General features: G+C 57.5%; 1 protein-coding gene across 4 annotated transcripts in view; it reads right to left on the bottom strand.

The window, feature by feature from the left end:
• The window catches only part of LOC119975801 (choline-phosphate cytidylyltransferase A-like), a 46,930-nt gene extending 29,536 nt beyond the window's left edge, over positions 1 to 17,394 (bottom strand). Inside the window, exons 1-3 of one of the 4 annotated variants that reach the window (XM_038815661.1) lie at positions 17,202 to 17,343; positions 1,259 to 1,475; positions 922 to 1,047 (exon numbers count right to left, since the gene is read on the bottom strand). In XM_038815661.1, coding sequence (XP_038671589.1) covers positions 922 to 1,035 — 114 coding nt within the window. In that variant the 5' untranslated portion in view covers positions 1,036 to 1,047; positions 1,259 to 1,475; positions 17,202 to 17,343. Of the gene's footprint in view, positions 1 to 921; positions 1,048 to 1,258; positions 1,476 to 10,416; positions 10,438 to 17,201; positions 17,345 to 17,373 lie in introns of those variants that run through there. The other 3 variants (XM_038815664.1, XM_038815660.1, XM_038815662.1) reach the window with 3 other exon arrangements.
• Positions 17,395 to 17,613: the final 219 nt, after the last annotated feature.

Raw genomic sequence — 17,613 nt, 5'->3', positions numbered from 1 at the left:
AGAGGAGTTATATTAAACTTGTATCAAACCTTGATTAGACCACACTTGGAGCTACTGTACATAGCTTTTGTTTCCTTGCATATTATAGAACAATAGAAAGACACTGGGGAAGGGACCAAAAAGATTTACAAAGATGATACCAGAGCAGTCTGTAGAGACAGGAAGATGTCGGGATAATCTAATAGAGGTTTCTAAAATTGTGAAAGGGTAGATATAGAAGTTGTTTCCATCTGTGAGGGAGACCAAAACTAGAAGGCACGGTAGTCATTCATAAATCCTATAACGAATTCAGAACAAACTTCTTTACCTGGAGACTGGTGAGAATGTGGAACTCGCTGCAACGTGCAGCCGCGGTGAGTAACGTAGATGCGTTTAAGGGGAAGCTAGGCAAACGCGGAAGGGGGAAAGGAATACACGCTACGTTGATGGGTGAGATGTGAGCTTGTAAGGAGCATACGCAGCAGCAAGGACAAGTTGAGTCGAATGGGTGAAAATTAGACATAACCCTTCTAGATTTTACAGAGCAAAAGGAGGCCATTCGGCCCCTCGAGTTTGCTCTGTCATTTAATTAGTTCATAGCTGTTCTGTTCTGAGTTCCACATTCCCATATACCCCAAAGAACGTACCTTTTGTTGGGCAAGGGAATCAATCTACTTCTGTCTTAAAAATATTCAATGTCCCTTCTTCCACCGCCTTCTGGGGCAGGGTTCCAAAGTCGTACAACACTGAGAGAGGAAAAAGTCTTCTCATTTCTGTTCTGCAAGGGCCACCCCTAATTTTTAAACTGCTGCCAGGTGAATATCCCAGTACTAGACTCTTCGCAATGTCAATCCTAGCATCCTTCATCAGTGTACCCGCTATTGGACAGCAAGGACTCATTAGCCATACGAGACTCAAGTACGTGACTTTTCCCAGACTTACGGGTCGTGCGATTTTCATTGGGCTGACGTCGTCATCGTCAATGGTGCCATTGGGTCCTACTCCGTCCTTCCGTCTCTTTCTGGAGCTCGATTTGGCAACAATCTGCGTCTCCATCTCATCAGGTACCTGCAACAATTAAAGAAAATAAACAAATGGGAGTTGTTCTGTGATGGAAATCTGACCAACAAAAGCTGGATGGCGAGTTTATTTTACCGTCAGGTCATTACAGAGATTAGATGGTGACCTGCAGCACATCTAAACCCCAAACCTTCACTCAGTACAATTAGTACACAAAACACACACAGACGCGCGCACTCTCGCACACGCAGCTACGCACCTCACATACACACACACACACTGTTCGGCAGCAGACACTGGTCAACAACTCGGTCCAATCACAGCTCCGAGGCCTGATCAAATTCTGCCCCTTCCCAGGGTTTGAAAGTCAGCCAGGTATTTTGCAAACTCAAGCTCAAACCAGGCATTGACCCTGCGACGTGCGGTCCAACTGGGGATGGATAATAAATGCTGGCCCGACCAGGGACACCTACATCCTGCAAATGAATAGAAAAAAAAAACATGCAGCTCAGCAACCCCACGAGAAGAAATTCTCCACCACTTTTTAAACTAAAAAGTGGGATACAGTCATAGTGCCAAAGGCCCAGATTTGCTACAGCAGGGAAGTCACTCCGCTTGGCAACAAATGTTCCTTAATTTCTATCCAGAATAGGTCGCAGTGAAGACGGTGGTGAATTGAGTTGTGGCCATTTCATTCGACAACTGGGGCCCCAGAACTGTTGGCAGAACTCACTTTCTGCACCGTGGCACACCATTATAAACCTGCAACTCCTCTGGGAAAATCAGAGGCCCCACCCTCTAGCTGCATAGTTAGAGTCTTCAAAGCTGGAGCTGAGTCATGGAATGAGTGGGATACATTGTCCCAGCTGAGATCTTGCGGCACTCGGACAGATTAGGCAATTACGTCAGTGGGTAGTAACCCAAACAATACAGGGGAATTCAAGTCTCACCCTGGTATTGTGAGAATTTGACTTCATCCAGAAAAAAAGTCAGTAAGTGACCATGAAGCTCTTGGATCATCACTGAAACCCAAGCAGTTCACTCACATGCTTCAGGGAAAGATACCTGCCTTTCTCTATTCGTTCAGGGGATGTGGGTGTCGCTAATTCCCCTTGAAGGGAGTGCCTCACTGGGCCATTTCAGATGGGCAGTTAGGAGTCAACCACCTTGCTGTGGGTCTGGAGTCACAAGTGGGCCAGAGTGGGTAAAGAGGGCACAGTGGTTAGCACTGCTGCCTCACAGTGCCTGGAACCCGGGTTCGATTCCAGCCTCGGGTGGCTGCGTGGAGTCTGCACGTTCTCCGTGTGGGTTTCCTCCGGGTGCTCCCACAGTTTCCTCCCACAGTCCAAAGACGTGCAGGTTAGGTGGGGTTATGGGGGTTAGAGGAATAGGGTGCGGGAGTGGGCTTAGATGGAGTGCTGTTTCAGAGGGTCGATGCAGACCCAATGGGCTCAATTGCCTCCTGCTGCATTGTAGGGATTCTATGGATTCTGTCGAAGATGTCCTTCCCGAAAGGGCATTCGTGAACCAGATGGGTTTTACGACAAATCAACAATGGTTTCATGGTTATCATTAGGTTTCGGATTCCAGATTTTATTCAATTCAAATTGCACCATCTGCCATAGTGGGATTTGATCCTGGGTCTTCAGAGCATTAGCCTGGGATCCTGGGTTACGCGTTCAGTGATATTACAGAACACCAAGCCCCCTGCCTTACTGATCAGGGTCTATGTAGAACTCCAGTCTGAAACCAGCATGGTCAAATCTTAACTACCACCCAAGCGGCCCCTCAATTGTATCAAGCCTCAAGGCAATTTAGAATGGGACAATAAATGCTATTGCTGCCAACATCCCAAATACTGTTTTATCAGGCTAAAGGTGCTATATTAATGCAGGTTGGTGCTGGCCTGAAATCACATTACTCAGACTGATTATAATGACCAAATTGATACCATGCCAATCCTGACACAGTTCACCTTTGGTAAACAAAGCAATTAATGGTCTTAGCAGTTCAACAAACAACAGAATTGATGAAAAACACATTACAGAGTCACAGAGCAATGGGCACAAAACATCATAGAGAATAGAGCAAAGGCCTACACAGAACCAAGCTGTTGTCACAACTCCAGGACTTCCCAAAGTGCTTCACAGCCAATCAAGTACTTGGAATGGGTAATGTAAGGAATGCAGCAGCCAATTTGTGTACTCACTAATAAGATAACAAACAATCTGTTATTACTGATATAGGCCGAGGCTTAAATAGTGACCAAGGGATAGTCTGCTGCCCGTTTGAAGTAGGGCTTCAGAATCGTCTGCAGCTGGTCGCCTATTTAACGCCTCATCTGAAAATCGCCACTTCCAGCAGTGCATGACCCCCGGCACCGCCATGGGCCCTCCCCCGGCACCGTCACGGGCCCTTCCCCCGGCACCGTCACGGCCCCTCCCCCGGCACCGCCACGGCCCCTCCCCCGGCACCGCCACGGCCCCTCCCCGGCACCGCCACGGGCCCCTCGCCGGCACCGTCACGGGCCCCTCCCCGGCACCGTCACGGGCCCCTCCCCGGCTCCGTCACGGGCCCCTCCCCGGCTCCGTCACGGGCCCCTCCCCGGCTCCGTCACGGGCCCCTCCCCGGCTCCCTCACGGGCCCCTCCCCGGCTCCGTCACGGGCCCCTCCCCGGCTCCCTCACGGGCCCCTCCCCGGCTCCCTCACGGGCCCCTCCCCGGCTCCGTCACGGGCCCCTCCCCGGCTCCCTCACGGGCCCCTCCCCGGCTCCGTCACGGGCCCCCCCCCCAGCACCGGCACCGCCATGGGCCCTCCCCCGGCACCGTCACGGGCCCTCCCCCGGCACCGCCATGGGCCCTCCCCGGCACCGTCACGGGCCCCTCCCCCGGCACCGTCACGGCCCCCGGCACCGCCACGGGCCCCTCGCCGGCACCGTCACGGGCCCCTCCCCGGCACCGGCACGGGCCCCTCCCCGGCACCGGCACGGGCCCCTCCCCGGCTCCGTCACGGGCCCCTCCCCGGCTCCGTCACGGGCCCCTCCCCGGCTCCGTCACGGGCCCCTCCCCGGCTCCCTCACGGGCCCCTCCCCGGCTCCCTCACGGGCCCCTCCCCGGCTCCGTCACGGGCCCCTCCCCGGCTCCGTCACGGGCCCCTCCCCGGCTCCCTCACGGGCCCCTCCCCGGCTCCGTCACGGGCCCCTCCCCGGCTCCGTCACGGGCCCCCCCCCCAGCACCGGCACCGCCATGGGCCCTCCCCGGCACCGTCACGGGCCCTCCCCCGGCACCGCCATGGGCCCTCCCCCGGCACCGTCACGGGCCCCTCCCCCGGCACCGCCACGGGCCCTCCCCCGGCACCGCCCCTCCCCCGGCACCGCCACGGCCCCTCCCCGGCACAGCCCCTCCCCCGGCCCCGCCACGGGCCCCTCCCTGGCACCGCCACTGCCTCTCCTCCGGCACCGCCACGGCCCCTCCCCCGGGACCGTCACGGCCCCTCCCCCCGGCACCGTCACTGCCCCTCCCCCCGGCACCGTCACTGCCCCTCCCCCCGGCACCGCCACGGGCCCTCCCCCGGCAACGCCACGGGCCCTCCCCCGGCAACGCCACGGGCCCTCCCCCGGCAACGCCACGGGCCCTCCCCCGGCAACGCCACGGGCCCTCCCCCGGCACCGCCCCTCCCCCGGCACCGCCACGGTCCCTCCCACGGCACCGCCACGGGCCCTCCCCCGGCACCGCCACGGCCCCTCCCCGGCACAGCCCCTCCCCCGGCACCGTCACGGGCCCTCCCCCGGCACCGCCCCTCCCCCGGCACCGTCACGGGCCCTCCCCCGGCACCGCCACGGGCCCTCCCCCGGCACCGTCACGGGCCCTCCCCCCGGCACCGTCACGGGCCCTCCCCCCGGCACCGTCACGGGCCCTCCCCCCGGCACCGTCACGGGCCCTCCCCCCGGCACCGTCACGGGCCCTCCCCCCGGCACCGTCACGGGCCCTCCCCCCGGCACCGTCACTGCCCCTCCCCCCGGCACCGTCACTGCCCCTCCCCCGGCACCGCCACGGGCCCTCCCCCGGCACCGCCCCTCCCCCGGCACCGCCATGGGCCCCTCCCCCGGCACCGCCACGGGCCCCTCCCCCGGCACCGCCACGGGCCCCCCCCGGCACCGCCACGGGCCCCCCCCCCCCCGGCACCGCCACGGGCCCCCCCCCCCGGCACCGTCACGGGCCCCCCCCCGGCACCGTCACGGCCCCCCCCCCCCCGGCACCGTCACGGGCCCCCCCCCCGGCACCGTCACGGGCCCCCCCCCCGGCACCGTCACGGGCCCCCCCCCCCCGGCACCGTCACGGGCCCCCCCCCCCCGGCACCGTCACGGGCCCCCCCCCCCCGGCACCGTCACGGGCCCCCCCCCCCCCGGCACCGTCACGGGCCCTCCCCCGGCACCGTCACGGGCCCTCCCCCCGGCACCATCACGGGCCCTCCCTCCGGCACCGTCACGGCCCCTCCCCCGGCACCGTCACTGCCCCTCGCCCAGCACCGCCCCTCCCCCAGCACCGTCACTGCCCCTCCCCCGGCACCGCCACGGGCCCTCCCCCGCCACTGCCCCTCGCCCAGCACTGCCCCTCTCCCGGCACCGTCACGGGCCCTCCCCCAGCACCGTCACGGCCCCTCCCCCGGCACCATCACGGCCCCTCCCCGGCACCGCCACGGGCCCTCCCCCGGCACCGCCACGGGCCCTACCCCGGCACCGCCACGGGCCCTACCCCGGCACCGCCACGGGCCCTCCCCGGCACAGCCACGGGCCCTCCCCCGGCACCGCCACGGGCCCTCCCCCGGCACCGTCACTGCCCCTCCCCCGGCACCGCCACGGGCCCTCCCCCGGCACCGTCACGGGCCCTCCCCCGGCACCGTCACGGGCCCTCCCCCCGGCACCGTCACTGCCCCTCCCCCGGCACCGCCACGGGCCCTCCCCCGGCACCGTCACGGGCCCTCCCCCGGCACAGCCTCGGCCCCTCCCCCGGCACCGTCACGGGCCCTCCCCCGCCACGAGCCCTCCCCCGCCACGGGCCCTCCCCGCCACCATCACTGCCCCTCGCCCAGCACCGCCCCTCCCCAGTCACCGCCACGGGCCCCTCCCCCGGCACCGCCACGGGCCCCCTCCCCCGGCACCGCCACGGGCCCCCCCCCCCGGCACCGTCACGGGGCCCCCCCCCACCGGCACCGTCACGGCCCCCCCCCCCCGGCACCGTCACGGCCCCCCCCCCCCCCGGCACCGTCACGGGCCCTCCCCCCGGCACCGTCACGGCCCTCCCCCCGGCACCGTCACGGGCCCTCCCCCCGGCACCGTCACGGCCCCCCCCCCCCCCGGCACCGTCACGCCCCCCCCCCCCCCGGCACCGTCACGGGCCCTCCCCCCGGCACCGCCACGGGCCCCCTCCCCCGGCACCGCCACGGGCCCCCCTCCCCGGCACCGCCACGGGCCCCCCCCCCCGGCACCGTCACGGGGCCCCCCCCCCCGTCACCGTCACGGCCCCCCCCCCCCGGCACCGTCACGGCCCCCCCCCCCCCCGGCACCGTCACGGGCCCTCCCCCCGGCACCGTCACGGGCCCTCCCCCCGGCACCGTCACGGGCCCTCCCCCCGGCACCGTCACGGCCCCCCCCCCCCCGGCACCGTCACGCCCCCCCCCCCCCGGCACCGTCACGGGCCCTCCCCCGGCACCGTCACGGGCCCTCCCCCCGGCACCGTCACGGGCCCTCCCCCGCACCGTCACGGCCCTCCCCCCGGCACCGTCACGGCCCCTCCCCCCGGCACCGTCACGGCCCTCCCCCCGGCACCGTCACGGCCCCTCCCCCCGCACCGTCACGGTCCCTCCCCCCGGCAACCGTCACGGCCCCTCCCCCGGCACCGTCACTGCCCCTCGCCCAGCACCGCCCCTCCCCCAGCACCGCCCCTCCCCCAGCACCGTCACTGCCCCTCCCCCGGCACCGTCACTGCCCCTCCCCCGGCACCGCCACGGGCCCTCCCCCGCCACTGCCCCTCGCCCAGCACCGCCCCTCCCCCGTCACCGCCATGGGCCCCTCCCCCGCCACGGGCCCCTCCCCCGGCACCGCCACGGGCCCCTCCCCCGGCACCGCCACGGGCCCCCCCCCCGGCACCGTCACGGGCCCCCCCCCCCGGCACCGTCACGGGCCCCCCTCCCCCGGCACCGCCACGGGCCCCCTTCCCCCGGCACCGTCACGGGCCCCCCTCCCCCGGCACCGTCACGGGCCCTCCCCCGGCACCGTCACGGGCCCTCCCCCGGCACCGTCACGGCCCCTCCCCCGGCACCGTCACGGCCCCTCCCCCGGCACTGTCACGGCCCCTCCCCCGGCACCATCACTGCCCCTCGCCCAGCACCATCACTGCCCCTCGCCCAGCACCGCCCCTCCCCCAGCACCGTCACTGCCCCTCCCCCGGCACCGTCACTGCCCCTCCCCCGGCACCGTCACTGCCCCTCACCCAGCACCGTCCCTCCCCCGGCACCGTCACTGGTAGTGTTGGCCTAGGTCATCGATTCATGTCTCTGGAGTGGATCCTGAACCCACGGCCCCTGACTCAGCCTGCGCAACTCTACTGGGCCAAGACTCTCTCAGTCCATAATGTTAAATATAGAACAAAAGAGATTTATGGCTCACAGAAAGGTCAGCTGGAAAAGAGCTATCCAGTCTAATTCCACCATCCAACTCTTGAGCCGTAGATTACCACACCTCAAGTACATATATCCCAAGTATTTTGTTAATGCAAAGAGGGTTTCTACCTTTACCACTCTTTCAGACCACGAGTTCCAGACCCCGCACCACCCTCTGGGTGAAAACATTGCGCAACTCCCCACAAATCCTTCTCCCAATTACTTTAAATCCATGACCTCTGCTTATTGAACTCTCAATGGAAACAGGTCATTCCTTTGCACTCAATCTTTGCCTTGTAATTTGTATACCTCAATTAAATCTCCCCTCAGACTCCTCTGCCCCGAAGGAAGCAAACCCAGCCTATCTAATCTTTCATCACAGCTAAGATTCTCGATCCCTGGCACCATCTTTGTAAATCTGCTGTGTACCCTTCTGTGTGATCACATCCTTCCTTAATGTGGTGACCAGAACTGTACATGCTCCTCCGGCTGTTGTCTAACTCGTGTTTTATGTAGTTCTAGCTTAACCTCCCTGCTCTTCTATTCTGTGCCCCAGCTAATAAAGGCAAGTTTCCGATATGCCTTCTTATCCACTTTAGCTACCTGTACGGACACCTTCAGGGGTCTGTGGAATTACGGTCCAAATCCCTGTTTCTCGACACTTTTCAGCATCCTACCATTTAGCATGTATTCCCTTACACCTTGTTTGTCCTCCGAAATACATTCTCTCTTCTCCAGATTGAATTCCATCATCCACTTTTCTGCTCACCTGACAAGTCCAGTCTCCAGCTTTCTTCATTATTAACCACACTACCTCGCAAGTCTAAATCATTGATATGTATATATGTCACAAAAACACTCCCACTTACAAACATATTCATCACTCACAACACTTTGCTTCTCACCTCTAAGCCAATTTTTACACGAACTTGCCACTTTCCCTTGGATGCCATGAGCCTTTTAATTTTCTGACCAGTCTGTCGAACGGAATCTCGAGACGCCTTGCTAATATCCCTGTCGACGACATCAAACCCGTTACTCCTCATCACCCCTCCTTCTTCCCTCCTCAAAGAATTCAATCAAATTAAAGACACGGCCCGCTCCAGAACAAATCCAGGTGGCTTTCCTCGATTAATCCATGTCTTTTTAAAATGGAAATTTATACGGTCTCAAATTTTAATCTGCAATGTGCCTATCACTTAGGTTAGGCCGGTTCTGGCCCCCCTTTCTAAGCAGTTCTCCAGCACCACACCTGGAGACAGAGATGATTGGAAAATAATGCCTAGATCTTCCACCATTACTTCCCTTGTTTCCCTTAGTAACCTGCAATATATTCCATCCGCACCTGCTGGTTTCTTCTCTTTCAATTGGTTAGCACTGTTGCCTCACGGCGCTGAGGACCCGGGTTCGATCCCGGCCCTGGGTCACTGTCCGTGTGGAGCTTGCACATTCTCCCCGTGTTTGCGTGGGTTTCATCCCCACAACCCAAAGATGGCCACGCTAAATTGCCCCTTAATTGGAAAAAAAAATTGGGTACTCTAAATTTAAAAAGAACTTTGCCCACATCTGATTTTGCACGCTTCTCCAATATATCCTACTCTTTCCCAAGTTATCCTCTTGCTCTTTATGTCAATATGAAACATCATTGAATTCACTTTCATTTTACTTGCTAATATTTTTTTCAGGCTCTCTCTTTGCCGTCCTAATTTTCAGCCCTGCATTTTCTATATTCTGCAGCATTGAATCTTGGCACCTGATATAAGCGTTCCTATTTTTATTATACTTTACCCCTTGTACTCTTTAACGTTAAAGAGGGGAGGGGGTCCAGATTTTGGGCTCTGACACTTTTAATTTGTGGGAACATATTTGTTCTGAGCCCGGTCTTTCTCTAACGCTCCGACACTGATTTATCTTCCAAGTGTGTTTCCTATTCAATTTTCCCTAATCCTATCGCAGTTTAATAAAATTGGCCTTTCCCCAGTTTAAAACCCACGTTCTTGGTCTGTCTTTGTCCTTTTCCATAACTACTCTAAGTGAATTATAATCGCCAGCACTAAGATGTTCTGCCACTAGTTCCCCTTCCACTTGCTCACATTCGTTCCCTAAAACTAAATTCTGGACCGAGTAGACGGGGAGAAACGGTTCCCCTTCCACTTGCTCACATTCGTTCCCTAAAGCTAAATTCTGGACCGAGTAGACGGGGAGAAACGGTTCCCCTTCCACTTGCTCACATTCGTTCCCTAAAGCTAAATTCTGGACCGAGTAGACGGGGAGAAACGGTTCCCCTTCCACTTGCTCACATTCGTTCCCTAAAACTAAATTCTGGACCGAGTAGACGGGGAGAAACGGTTCCCCTTCCACTTGCTCACATTCGTTCCCTAAAGCTAAATTCTGGACAGAGTAGACGGGGAGAAACGGTTCCCACTCATGGAAGGGATCAGGATAAAGAGGGCACAGCTTGCAAGTAACTGGCAAAAGAAGCAAAAGCAAATACCTTTCCACACAGCGAGTGAGTATGGTCTGGAATGCACTGCCTGGCAGTGTGGTAGATGCAGGTTCAATCAAGACATTCAAGAAAGAATTAAGACTGAAAAAAAAAAGGCAGGGTTATGGGGGACAAAGTGCTAATTTGGAAAGGCAGTGTGGACATGGTGCTTCCTGCACTGTAAAGATTCTGTGTTTCTCAGAGCGGTCTTGTTGGGTTTGTTACATACTTGCTAAAAAGGTTCGCCTGAAAGTATTTTAATAATTCCATACCGTCACTGAATCAAACCAGTTACGATGAGGTAGCTGAAAGGTCCCATCACTGCTCTTTGTTTCTGTACTTCCCAGCAATCTGGCTGCATATCAGCTATTCACAGTTTGCAATGCAAAGAATTCAGTGTGTCTCATCGGTATTCAACAAGCTCGCATTCTCAGGAGCTTTACATGTCACACCCAGTGCAAACAGTCTCACACCCAGTTTGCTCCAATAAAGCTTTGCACTTAATAGTTTGTACACAATCCGCGTGCCGATGCTGCAGTGGCAGGGATGACCTGTTGCATGGGAACAAGGGGAAGGATTTGCATTTCTGTAGCACCTTTCATGGCCTCAGGGCATCTCACCGTGTGTTTTCCAGCCAACAGAAGCAGAGCAAAGCTCCGGCGCAGAAAGAAGCCATTTGGCTCACCGGGCCTGCACCGGTCGACAAAGGAAAAGCTAGCTGCCCGTTCTAATCCCACCTTCCAGCACCTGGGCAGTAGTCATGCAGGTCGCTGCACTTCAGGTGCAGATCCAAATGAATTGAGTGCATCAGCCTCAATCACCAAACCATGTAGTGCATTCCAGACATCCACCACTGTCTGGGTGAAGAGGTTTTTCCTCCTGTCCCCTCTAATTTTGCCAATAACCTTGAATCTATGACACCTGGAAACTGACCTCTCAGCTTGGGGAAACAGGTCTTTCCTGTCTCCTCGATCTGGCTACTCAATTTTGTACTCCTCAAGTCTCAGACTCCTCTGTTGCAAGGAAAACAAACCCTAGTCCAGGATTTCTCAAAGTCAAGGTCATGGCTCGGGTGAGCATCAGGAGGGTCGCGTAGCGATCGGTCACGGTGTTCCCGATCATGGGAGAAGCGCCCAACGGCCATTCAAGAATGCCGGCGGTCCCCTGCAAGCCTCAGGCGATCCAGGAGCGCGCAGGCCTGGAGCCAATCGGGGAAGACCATCTCCTCCTGACGTCACCGCGCAGTCCCAGTACCATCTCCTCCTGACGTCAGCGCGCTGTCCCAGTACCGTCTTCTCCTGACGTCAGCGCGCTGTCCCAGTACCATCTCCTCCTGACGTCAGCGCGCTGTCCCAGTACCGTCTCCTCCTGACGTCAGTGCGCTGTCCCAGTACCACCCCCTCCTGACGTCAGCACGCTGTCCCAGTACCGTCTCGTCCTGACGTCAGCGCGCTGTCCCAGTACCGCCCCCTCCTGACGTCAGCACGCTGTCCCAGTACCATCTCCTCCTGACGTCACCGCGCTGTCCCAGTACCGCCCCCTCCTGACGTCAGCACGCTGTCCCAGTACCACCCCTCCTGACGTCAGCACGCTGTCCCAGGACCGTCTCGTCCTAACGTCAGCGCGCTGTCCCAGTACCGTCTCCTCCTGACGTCAGCGCGCTGTCCCAGTACCGTCTCCTCCTGACGTCAGCGCGCTGTCCCAGTACCGTCTCCTCCTGACGTCAGCGCGCTGTCCCAGTACCGTCTCCTCCTGACGTCAGCGCGCTGTCCCAGTACCGTCTCCTCCTGATGTCAGCACGCTGACCAAATAATCTCCTCCTGACATCAGCGCGCTGTCCCAGTACCGTCTCCTCCCGACATCAGCACGCTGTCCCAGTACCGTCTCCTCCTGACGTCAGCGCGCTGTCCCAGTACCGTCTCCTCCTGACGTCAGCGCGCAGCCCAGTACCGTCTCCTCCTGACGTCAGCACACTGTCTCAGTACCGTCTCCTACTGACGTCAGCGCGCAGCCCAGTACCGTCTCCTCCTGATGTCACCACGCTGTCCCAGTACCGTCTCCTCCCGACATCAGCGCGCTGTCCCAGTACCGTCTCCTCCCGACATCAGCGCGCTGTCCCAGTACCGTCTCTTCCTAACGTCAGCCGCTGTCCCAGTACTGTCTCCTCCTGATGGCAGCGCGCTGTCCCAGTACCGTCCCCTCCTGACGTCAGCGCGCAGCCCAGTACCGTCTCCTCCTGACATCAGCACACTGTCCCAGTACCGTCTCCTACTGACGTCAGCGCGCTGTCCCAGTACCGTCTCCTCCTGACGTCAGCACGCTGTCCCAGTACCACCCCCTCCTGACGTCAGCACGCTGTCCCAGTACCGTCTCGTCCTGACGTCAGCGCGCTGTCCCAGTACCGCCCCCTCCTGATGTCAGCACGCTGTCCCAGTACCGTCTCCTCCTGACGTCAGCGCGCTGTCCCAGTACCGTCTCCTCCTGACGTCAGCGCGCTGTCCCAGTACCGCCCCCTCCTGACGTCAGCGCGCTGTCCCAGTACCGCCCCCTCCTGACGTCAGCACGCTGTCCCAGTACCACCCCTCCTGACGTCAGCACGCTGTCCCAGGACCGTCTCGTCCTAACGTCAGCGCGCTGTCCCAGTACCGTCTCCTCCTGACGTCAGCGCGCAGCCCAGTACCGTCTCCTCCTGACGTCAGCACACTGTCCCAGTACCGTCTCCTCCTGACGTCAGTGCGCTGTCCCAGTACCGTCTCCTCCTGACGTCAGCGCGCTGTCCCAGTACCGTCTCCTCCTGACGTCAGCACGCTGTCCCAGTACCGTCTCCTCCTGATGTCAGCAAGCTGACCAAATAATCTCCTCCTGACATCAGCGCGCTGTCCCAGTACCGTCTCCTCCCGACATCAGCACGCTGTCCCAGTACCGCTCCTCCCGACATCAGCACGCTGTCCCAGTACCGTCTCCTCCTGACGTCAGCGCGCAGCCCAGTACCGTCTCCTCCTGACGTCAGCACGCTGTCCCAGTACCGTCTCCTCCTGACGTCAGCACACTGTCTCAGTACCGTCTCCTACTGACGTCAGCGCGCTGTCCCAGTACCGTCTCCTCCTGACGTCAGCACGCTGACCAAATAATCTCCTCCTGACGTCAGCGCGCTGTCCCAGTACCGTCTCTTCCTAACGTCAGCATGCTGTCCCAGTACCGTCTCCTCCTGATGGCAGCGCGCTGTCCCAGTACCGACCCCTTCTGACGTCAGCGCGCAGCCCAGTACCGTCTCCTCCTGACATCAGCACACTGTCCCAGTACCGTCTCCTACTGACGTCAGCGCGCTGTCCCAGTACCGTCTCCTCCTGACGTCAGCGCGCTGTCCCAGTACCGTCGCCTCCTGACGTCAGCGCGCTGTCCCAGTACCGTCTCCTCCTGACGTCAGCGCGCTGTCCCAGTACCGTCTCCTCCTGACGTCAGCGCGCTGTCTCAGTACCATCTCCTCCTGATGTCAGCGCGCTGTCCCTGTTCCGTCTCCTCCTATGTCAGCACGCTGACCAAATAATCTCCTCCTGACATCAGCGCGCTGTCCCAGTACCGCATTCTCCTGACGTCAGCACGCTGACCAAATAATCTCCTCCTGACATCAGCGCGCTGTCCCAGTACCGTCTCCTCCTGACGTCAGCGTGCTGTCCTAGTACCGTCTCCTCCTGACGTCAGTGCGCTGTCCCAGTACCGTCTCCTCCTGACGTCAGCGTGCTGTCCCAGTACCGTCTCCTCCTGACGTCAGCGCGCTGTCCCAGTACCGTCTCCTCCTGACGTCAGTGCGCTGTCCCAGTACCGTCTCCTCCTGACGTAGTGGAAGGATGCGAGGCCCCCAAGTGTGGAGGCCTGGATCAGTGACATGGCGGGATTTATAAAATTGGAGATGGTCAAATTTGCCCTGAGAGGATCAATACAAGGGTTCTATAAACGGTGGCAGTCTTTTCTGGACTTCCTGGCTCAAAGATAGGTATCTTGGTCAATAGGGGGGGGGGGCTGTTCCTTATTATAGTTTATATTTTTTTTCTACAGTTATGTAACTTAACATTGTGTTAATTTAAGTTGTTGTTAATATGTTGTGTTGTTCACTGAGGAGGGACGAATGTTTATGATTGCTATCATTATTGTTATTGTCGGTATTTTATTACGGTTCGATGTTGTTGTACATATTCAAAATTTTTCAATAAAAATTTTTTTTTTTTTTTTTAAAACAGCGATGGGTAACCTGCTGACTGAGCTGATGTGAAACTCCCAGCAAACCCTGCCAGAAATGAGACTGAGAAACATTTTCATTAGATCACGCCCGAGAACTCATCAAATAAGGAAAGCACTGCAGAAATTTTCTTCACCTTGCCGACCAGTCCTGCCACCTTCAAGGACCTGTGCACATGCACTCCCAAGGTGACTCTGCCCTCTCAATGTCTTATTCTTTGTGTACTGCCTAGCTGCATTTGCCCTCCCCAAATGAAGTACATCTTTTTGAGATGTCGGAGGAACCAATTTGCAATTTTTTCTGGCTTTCATTGCAGTGTAGGAAACGTGGCAATCGTTCTACACATAGCAAGCTCCCACAGGCAACGACAGATAAATGATCAGGTCATCTGTTTTACTGACATTGGAAGAAGCACTGGCCAGAAAATACCAGAGAGAACTCCCCTGCACCTCATCACAATGGAGCTTAAGAGTCTTTTCCATCTACCTGAGGCAGTATCCCTTTCGTTCTGCACTGGCGGCTTACACCGTGGTTACGATTTTTTTTACTAAGGGTGGGTTTCGAAGGCTAGCACAGCAGGAAGCAAATGAGCGCCCAGTCACTGGCACCATTCCCCTTATGACAATTTCCCCAAATCATTAAAACAAAGAGACATCCGCACCAAATTGGCACAGTTTTCCTGACAATGTGGGCATCGTTCAGTCAATGAAGCAGTTTGGCACAGCACGCCTTGTTCCTGTTTGTGAAACTTTGCTGGGCACACATACACAGCTGTGTTTCCTGCACTGTTAAACGTGACTTCCCTCCCCTCCCCCACCATGACAGCGACTCCCAACTCTCTCTCTTCTCAACATGACACTTATCTCCTGAACCTTCCTCCCTTGCTCCTTGTGAATTCTTAAATACCCTGCTCTCTGCACATGCACAAGCAAGGACACTGCATGATCCCCAATGACACTCTGGCTCCCCCCGGAACTCGTTTCGCCTGCAAAATGTGCTGTTAGGTGAATTGGACATGCTGAATTCTCCTTCTGTGTACCCGCACAGGTGCCAGAATGTGACAACTAGGGGATTTTCACAGTAACCTCACTGCAGTGTTAATGTAAGCCTACTTGTGACAATAAAGATTATTAATTATTAATACAGACACCCAGTGTAATTCTGTGGGACCAGAGTGGGTAATAGTGAAATATAAATTCAAAAATAAATCTGGAATTAAAAGTCTAATGATGACCATGAAACCCATCTGCTTTAGGGAAGGAAATCTGTCGTCCTTAACTGGTCTGGCTTACATCTGACTCCAGACCCACAGCAATGTAGTTGACTCTTAAATGCCCTCTGAATGCCCTAGCAAGCCACTCAGTTCAAGGCCAATTAGGGATGGGTAAGCCCGCGATGCCCACATCCCATGAAAGAATAAAGTGCAAGGTTGTTATTGTTGAGAGTAAACTCTGGCAGGCTGTAAAACCTGTCTTGCACCAGATCCAATCATTTTCCCTGGTGAGCGGGTGAAGCTAATACTGTCCCCCAGGACTCAAGCAAGATTTCACCGCAGGTTGATAACATCAGCCATCTCATTTCTGGAACACACATTTAGAATTTACAGTGCAGAAGGAGGCCATTCGGCCCATCGAGTCTGCACCGGCTCCTGGAAAGAGCACCCTACCCAAGTTCAACACCTCCACCCTACCCCCATAACCCAGTAACCCCACCCAACACAAAGGGCAATTTTGGACACTAAGGGCAATTTATCATGGCCAATCCACCTAACCTGCACATCTTTGGACTGTGGGAGGAAACCGGAGCACCCGGAGGAAACCCACGCACACACGGGGAGGATATGCAGACTCCGCACAGACAGTGACCTAGGCCGGAATCGAACCTGGGACCCTGGAGCTGTTAAGCAATTGTGCTATCCACAATGCTACTGTGCTGCCCACGGAATTAAAAAAATTCCGCTAATCCAATAATGTGACAAAATCAACTCAACAGCGATTCAGCGCTAAAGTAAAAGACAGGCGATAATTCAAATAGGCAGCTTTGAATGACCATATTCGGATTCCTGCGCGTGTGGATGCACACACACTATACCCCAAGGCGGATGGGGAGAAACAAAGTTAGACTTTTGCTCTGAGTTACAACATTTGTTTTCTGTAGACTGGCTCTCGTCGAGAGATTCCTAATTCTACTGACCGCGAGTCGGGAATTTGTCGGTTAATCCCCCCCCCCCCCATTCCAGGGTCCTGAACATCATCCAGGCCGACACTCTCAAGTGCAGTACTGAGGATCTGCTGCACTGTCAGAGGTGCCTCTTGCAGGTGAGACTTGACACTGAGTTGCCGAATGCCCACTCAGCTGTGAAACATTCCTGGGCGGCAGTTCCAAAGCACAACAGGAGAGTTCTCCTCGGGTATCCTTGGCTGACAATTATCCTAAATCGTTAAAACAGGTGATCCGGTCACTCAGCTCGTTGGCGGGAGCTTGCTGTGCGCAAACTAGATGCAGCTTTTCCTAAACCGCGCACTTGAAAAGATATCGTTGTCTGAAAAGTGCTTTCGGGAGAGCAAATGGCACTCTGCTGTGGGGAACGCCGTGCCAATACCACCACTCTGCCCGAGGAACACCAGGCAAATGCCAACACTAGCATCATCGTGTAAATCACAGTGCCTGGGAGCTCCTGCAAATAACAGATCCGAGACCCACCTGCATATTGTGACCCACTGCCAGCAGCCCAAACACAAAAAAGATAAGAGTGCATTCCCTGAAGAAAACTGTTTACACTGTTAGAAATAATTAGCAATTAAATCAATCTTTGCTGACCTCACCGACCATTTGCAAACTACAGATTAAAACCGTGCTCGGTGGAATGTCAGAGAAACCTGGAGCTATACGCCGAGGTGCAGGCAAATCTCATCTTCACCTCTAACCACTGAAAACGATTGAAATGATCGACAGTCTCGGATGCCATAGAAAGCTGGTTAACTACACATGCCTGTTTCTCTTTCTTTGTCCCGTTGATCGTTTTAGATCTGGGACTGGGGGAGCAGCCGGCAAGCAGGCATCTGTCCAAAGTCACTTCCTTATAACTCCTGTGAGCTCATGAATGGAGCCCGAGGATTGTGGGCAGCAACTGACCATTCATGATGTCACAGGAACAAGCATTCCACACACAACCTCTGCCCACGAAAGGCTGGCTACAAACATTGAATGAACAACCAGGGAAGTAAAAGCT

The sequence above is a fragment of the Scyliorhinus canicula genome, chromosome 13 (assembly GCF_902713615.1).
Source record: "Scyliorhinus canicula chromosome 13, sScyCan1.1, whole genome shotgun sequence".
Classification (NCBI taxonomy): Eukaryota; Metazoa; Chordata; class Chondrichthyes; order Carcharhiniformes; family Scyliorhinidae; genus Scyliorhinus; species Scyliorhinus canicula.
The sequence above is the reverse complement of the archived record's forward strand: the minus strand, read 5'-3'. Positions and strand labels throughout refer to the sequence as shown.